Source organism: Melanostigma gelatinosum (assembly GCF_949748355.1).
Source record: "Melanostigma gelatinosum genome assembly, chromosome: 24".
NCBI classification, from domain to species: domain Eukaryota; kingdom Metazoa; phylum Chordata; class Actinopteri; order Perciformes; family Zoarcidae; genus Melanostigma; species Melanostigma gelatinosum.
In genome coordinates this window covers 9,911,926-9,919,061 of record NC_136657.1, presented here as the reverse complement: position 1 = coordinate 9,919,061, position 7,136 = coordinate 9,911,926, and the positions used below count along the sequence as shown (strand labels likewise).

The 7,136-nt window shown below is 44.3% G+C and overlaps 1 protein-coding gene across 13 annotated transcripts in view; it reads left to right on the top strand.

The window, feature by feature from the left end:
* Positions 1-7,136, top strand: part of LOC306797239 (uncharacterized protein) — a 252,033-nt gene that overhangs the window by 177,836 nt on the left and 67,061 nt on the right. For all 13 annotated transcript variants that reach the window (XM_079296500.1, XM_079296504.1, XM_079296501.1 and 10 more), the window contains one exon: positions 6,967-7,077. In XM_079296500.1, the coding sequence (XP_079152626.1) occupies positions 6,967-7,077 (111 nt within the window). The remainder of the gene's footprint in view (positions 1-6,966; positions 7,078-7,136) is intronic.

Genomic DNA, 7,136 nt, shown 5'->3' with positions numbered 1-7,136 from the left:
ATGGAACCACGAGGCACGGATCCGTGCGTGAAAGTGAACGAAATGTACGTGAAAACGTCAGATGAAGATAATCAGAGACGCATGTGCTGCTGCCACGTGCGTCTCTACAACAACCAGGACTCCTGAAGCCAAATGTCTGACTCATGTTGAAGACTTTCTGCAAATCACTAAAATCACCAAGAGGACAAACATGGATTTAGTGTAAAAAACCCAAAGAAAAACATTCACTTCAGACATCTGCAGTATACATTGTACAGACAGGCAGGACTCTACAGCTGTTAGTACTCAGTGTATTGTACTTGTACACTCACAGCATGTCTGCAGCTGTAGAGGAAGTTCGTGCAGCCTCAGGCTTTAATTTGGAGAAACACGAGGATAAAATAATGCACATGAAATGAATTGTTAACAGTATGGGACTGAAAGGCTTCCTTTATATACAGAGAAGTGTTTTTTGGGATGGGGGGAGATTTAAAGCAGAGTATAGTGTGTTTATGTTGTATTTTATCATTGTACTTGTGTATCTTATGCTGCTATATAAAGTTATACAGAAGGAATTATTAAACAAACAGAATGACAAAAACCAGATGCATCATGACAAAGTGATGCAAGACAACTACAAAGTGATGCAAGACGACTTTAAAGGGACGCAAACTGACGCAAAAAGGTCTGAACGACATGCAAAATGACTACAAAGATGCAAAATGACTAAACAAAGACACAAAACAACTACAAAGAGATGCAAAAGAATAATGCAAATGCAGCAAAGACATCTCTTTGCTCCTTCTCGTGGCTCTTGTAGTGAGGTGCATGGGGTCCCTTAACATTTCTGTGCCCAGGGGCCCATTTTCTCATATTCTGTCAATAACTGCAGAGTGCTGTCCTCCTCTCTCTCATCCTAAAGCACCACTGAGTTCATGACCTCGACATGTGCCTGAAAACAGGGGGAGTGTAAAGGAGGATGTGTGACATCAAAACAGCAACTTTGGAGAATTATTGGTTTCTTTGGACGACTTATCTCCTTATGTTGGCCAACCCGACAGGACACGGTGGACATAAACTGAAGCTTTTCTCCTTTTATACACCTCACAGGTCACTCACAGGTCAGGCTCACAGGTCACTCACAGGTCACTCTCACAGGTCACTCTCACAGATCACTCACAGGTCACTCTCACAGGTCACTCTCACAGGTCAGTCTCACAAGTCAGTCTCACAAGTCAGTCTCACAAGTCAGTCTCACAAGTCAGTCTCACAGGTCACTCTCACAGGTTAGTCTCACAGGTCAGTCTCACAGGTCACTCTCACAGGTCACTCTCACAGGTCACTCTCATAGGTCACTCTCACAGGTCACTCTCACAGGTTAGTCTCACAGGTCAGTCTCACAGGTCACTCTCACAGGTCACTCTCACAGGTCACTCTCATAGGTCAGTCTCACAAGTCAGTCTCACAAGTCAGTCTCACAAGTCAGGCTCACAAGTCAGGCTCACAAGTCAGGCTCACAAGTCAGGCTCACAAGTCAGGCTTACAAGTCAGGCTCACAAGTCAGTCTCACAAGTCAGTCTCACAAGTCAGTCTCACAAGTCAGGCTCACAAGTCAGGCTCACAAGTCAGGCTCACAAGTCAGGCTCACAAGTCAGGCTCACAAGTCAGGCTCACAAGTCAGGCTCACAAGTCAGGCTCACAAGTCAGGCTCACAAGTCAGGCTCACAAGTCAGTCTCACAAGTCAGTCTCACAAGTCAGGCTCACAAGTCAGGCTCACAAGTCAGGCTCACAAGTCAGGCTCACAGGTCAGGCTCACAGGTCACGCTCACAGGTCACGCTCACAGGTCACGCTCACAGGTCAGTCTCACAGGTCACTCACAGGTCACTCACAGGTCACGCTCACAGGTCACGCTCACAGGTCACGCTCACAGGTCACTCTCACAGGTCACGCTCACAGGTCACGCTCACAGGTCACTCTCACAGGTCACTCTCACAGGTCACGCTCACAGGTCACGCTCACAGGTCACTCTCACAGGTCAGTCTCACAGGTCACTCTCAGGTCACTCACAGGTCAGTCTCACAGGTCACTCTCACAGGTCAGTCTCACAGGTCTCTCACAGGTCAGTCTCACAGGTCAGTCACAGGTCACTCACAGGTCACTCTCTGCGTATTCTCTGCAGTTCGTGTATTTTTAGGTGTTGAGCTTCATTTTGACAGGAAACAAATAATAACGTAGCTGTGTTTCAGCTGCAGGACAGCAGTGAAGGCCCAGGTACAACATAACTCTGTTACAAAACTCTACTACAACTAAATGTACTGCACTGAAACATTACTTCAGGAAAAGTACAAACACACTGTGAAAATACTCCACGACCAGTGACAGTACCACTACGTACTACCTCACTGAAGTAGAAGTACTAGTAGTTCTCCGTGTGGACTTCTGACTCTTTTCTTTCTGGATTAGTGGTCTCGCTGCCGGTCTTGGTCTCGCTGCCGGTCTTGGTCTCGCTGCTGGTCTTGGTCTCGCTGCCGGTCTTGGTCTCGCTGCCGGTCTTGGTCTCGCTGCTGGTCTTGGTCTCGCTGCCGGTCTTGGTCTCGCTGCTGGTCTTGGTCTCTCATCTGGTCCTGGTCTCGCTGCCGGTCTTGGTCTCGCTGCTGGTCCTGGTCTCGGACCTGGTCTCGCTGCTGGTCTGGACCCTCATATCTCTGTGTTCACAGTATAAAACAGACTGTATTACTGTATAAATCCTGCGGTAGTACTCGCAGCAGTACTGGGTGTATGTCTCTTTAACAGCCTCGCCTCTTCTTGGAGTTTCCTGGTTAAACTTTATCTTCCTGTAACTTCCTCTGAACGTCGAGTCCTCCGTGTGTACTCCTTCTGAAGGTAAAGTATAAAGTACATTAAATGAAGTACCTGGTAGACTGGTGTGAGCCGTCTTTACTGTAGTCACAGTTGTGTGTGAACATGAGAGTATTAAGAGAGTTATTGTGCGCTGGTTTGAACATGAAGACGTTGTTACCGAGAGTCGCTCCGTCATTCTCTGAACGTCACACCAAAGCTAATAATATAATATATGAAGTTAATGAAAGAAGCGGATTAAAAACGGTTCATTTATCTTTATTTGTGTTGATGTTGAAGAGAGTTTACCAGAACGAGATCTGAACTTACTTTAACGTTACAACCGTGAAGGCATCATGAATACAATTAAATATATATATTTGTTATTTACCAATTAAATATGTATTGAAATAAAAATAAATTAAACAATACATTAAGTGTTTGAATTTATCGGATTTATTTTTCGAACGCAGCAATAAAATAATAAAAATAAAAGTGTTTTTATTTTAACCTGTAAAATAACTGCGTCACTAAATGAGGAAGAGCCGTTGGCCCGCATTACGTCATCGCACCACGTGTCAGAACAAACACTGGGAAAGTCCCTCGTGCTGCAAAAAACAGTCACGTGGTGCCATCTGCTGGAACAAAAGTAAACTACATGTTAGTCGTGAACACAGATTACACAGTAAAATACAAAAAACACATTTAATGAGTGTATATATACGTGTATTATATCCTATAATAATACGTCATAATTTATTATAGATTTAATTTTATATTAATCTGACTAAAGTAGTTAAAGCTGTCAGATACACGTGGTACAGTATAAAGTACAACATGTACCTCTGAGGTGTAGTACAGTATAAAGTACAACATGTACCTCTGAGGTTTTAGTACAGTATAAAGTACAACATGTACCTCTGAGGTGTAGTACAGTAAAAAGTACAATATGTACCTCTGAGGTGTAGTACAGTATAAAGTACAACATGTACCTCTGAGGTGTAGTACAGTAAAAAGTACAATATGTACCTCTGAGGTGTAGTACAGTATAAAGTACAACATGTACCTCTGAGGTGTAGTACAGTATAAAGTACCACATGTACCTCTGAGATGTAGTACAGTATAAAGTACAACATGTACCTCTGAGATGTAGTACAGTATAAAGTACAACATGTACCTCTGAGATGTAGTACAGTATAAAGTACCACATGTACCTCTGAGGTGTAGTACAGTATAAAGTACAACATGTACCTCTGAGGTGTAGTACAGTATAAAGTACAACATGTACCTCTGAGGTGTAATACAGTATAAAGTACAACATGTACCTCTGAGATGTAGTACAGTATAAAGTACCACATGTACCTCTGAGGTGTAGTACAGTATAAAGTACAACATGTACCTCTGAGGTGTAGTACAGTATAAAGTACAACATGTACCTCTGAGGTGTAATACAGTATAAAGTACAACATGTACCTCTGAGATGTAGTACAGTATAAAGTACCACATGTACCTCTGAGATGTAGTGCAGTATAAAGTACTACATGTACCTCTGTGATGTAGTACAGTTAACACTACAAAATACTCAAATGGAGTATTAGTACCTCAACAGTGTACTTGTTACTGTGCTTGAATAAACCCCTCCAGTGTGTCTGCTGTTGATGGAACATTGTAACTGGTTAAACTGGTTAAACTGGTTTTCAGAGCGTGACGACTCACAACACTTCAAAACAAAGCTCTCTCTCTTATTGTGAAAATCTGGAAACAGCAAGACAACTTCCTACTTCTGACCCATTGTTTTAGTCGATATTTGTTTACATTTTGACAAATACTCTGTTAAAAATCTGTTGAATGATCTATTAGGAGTTCCCATTCGCCATGGAAGGACCTGGTCCAACTAAACCTGGACCTGGACCTGGACCTGAACCCAGCTGCGGGTCCTTAAGGAGCAACGGGTCCATGGAGGAGCCATTTGTAACGTAAGTCATCATCAGTTCGTCACAAAACATGTGAAAGAACAAACCTTCTTAAAGCAGAAACTGCACACTGAAGCTTCTCTGGTGGTCTTCCTCTCTGTCTAACAGGGACCTCAGGGAACCGGACCCTGAACTGGACTCTGATCAACCGGAACCCAGCTGTGTGTCCATGAAGAGTGACAGGTCCAAGGATCTGCCGCTGTGGTTCAGAAAGAGTGGCCAAACGTCCAGGTAATGAATTATAAACGCCTCTATGCTCACCTGATTTATCTTAAAAACGCTGCTTTTATTCTCTCGACCTGTAGCGGGATGCGACCTGCTGTGCTGTATTACCAGCCACGAGCTCCCTGGGTCGGCTTAGTGGTCGTACAGTCCAGTGTTTGAAAGTATATTTTTTACTTACATTCTATGCTGCCTGGGGAAGCTCCAGCTTCAACATTACTTTACGACAGATGGATTTCTGCATAAAACGTAACTCTGAATAACCCGCGTGAGCATCCTATGTTCTCCGTTATGTGAAGCAGTGGGATGACAGACACGGATTTCCAACCTCGTATTACAGAGGTTGTTGGTTTTATTTTATGAAAGTAAGATTCAGGTTATGATACAAAGATGAATACAGTTGAAGGCAGAATGGTTTTGTGTGAAATACAAAGGAAAGAAATGGATAGTTTAGACTCCTACCGGAGGCAAAATACCTCTCGAGAGTCGTTTTAGAATACCGAGCAAAGGAACCCTTCACGGTGTTGTGTTGAAATGTTCGATACTTCCAACCAAAGGAACCCTTCACGGTGTTGTGTTGAAATGTTCGATACTTCCAACCAAAGGAACCCTTCAGAGAAGTGTATCGAGGGGTGAAACCACACTCCAATAGGAAACCTGTTGGAGTGTGTGGTCCAAAGCTGATGCAAGGGAGCAAAAGTTGAAGTGAAGAGTGAAATGTCACTGCTTACATCCTGTCCTCCGCTGAATGCGGATGTAGGAGGCGCCTGCCTCTAATGCGTGGCCGCGGGAGCGGGGACGCGCTCTGCTGAGTATGAGAGCAGAAAAGGTGGGGGCTCACCATATATGGGTAGTCAGCGTTTCCCGCCTCTATCAGCGAGCTCTGCGGTCGAGGATCAGCAAGGGTGGGGGTTCATTTGGGTGATCAGTGTTTTCATATCCTGACCGGCGCAGCCGTCAACAGACCGATTGGAAACAGAAACTCCTTCCTGTTTCGAAAGCGTCTAAAACTATTTCGTGATTACGTCGTTTTCTGAGGCGCTAAACGAAGTTGTCGGCTCCTTCAAACTGGCTCGTTTGTCACCTGCTGCTCTTTAAAGTGAAGGGTGCTAGCCTCGAAGTTAGCCACAACTTTGGATCGGGCAGCCATGTAGCGTTTACCCCGGAGGAAATGTCAAGAAACACCAGGTTCACACCGGCATTCTCTCTAGTGACCACCAGGGGGCGACTCCTCTGGTTGTATAGAAGTCTATAGAAAATGACTCTACTTCTCTCTTGATTTATTACCTCAGTAAACATTGTAAACATGAGTTTATGTCTCGATCTCTAGTTTCAAGTCTTCTTCAATGCAGCATGTTTATTTAGTACATTATGGTCCATTTAGAGTCACACAGACCATAAAGCAGGGGATGCTTTAGGGCGGGGCTACACGCTGATTGACAGGTCTCTACCAGAAACGTGTACGGCGTCTCTACGTCATGACGACTACGTCCAGATATGGTCACTTCCTGTTCACTGGTTGCAAAAAAATAAGTTTGTGACAGTGAAATAGCCAAACTTGAGGCTTCAAAACATCAGTCCACAAACCAATGAGAGACGTCACCATGACGACGTCCACTTCTTACATACAGTCTGGAGTCCTTCCTCTTCTTGGGTACCGGGACCTTTATGAGTCCGAGGCTCTGGTTCCAAACCTCCCTGGTGGTGTGGAACTAAATAACAGCATGAGAACACTAGCTGGGTAGATAAAGGGACGAAGAGGCACCGCTAGAACTTTAATATCGTGACACTCGTTCTCCCAGAAAGATGAATAATAGAACAGAAATCTTTCAGTGTGAAGAGCTTCAGACTTTTATCTTCTTGTTGATAGCTTCTAGTCTTCAGCAGCTTCTGGAGCTGAAGATTTAATAAGTGGATCTCCTTCTCTGGTGGTCTTCCTCTCTGTCTAACAGGAACCTCATGGAACTGGACTCTGATCAACCTGAACCCAGCTGTGTGTCCATGAAGAGTGACGGGTCCATGGGGCCGCCGCTGAATTTCAGAAAGACTCGCCAAACGTCCAGGTAATGAATGATCCAGGGAACCAGTGGAGCGTTCATGAACGCCTCTATTCTCACCTGAT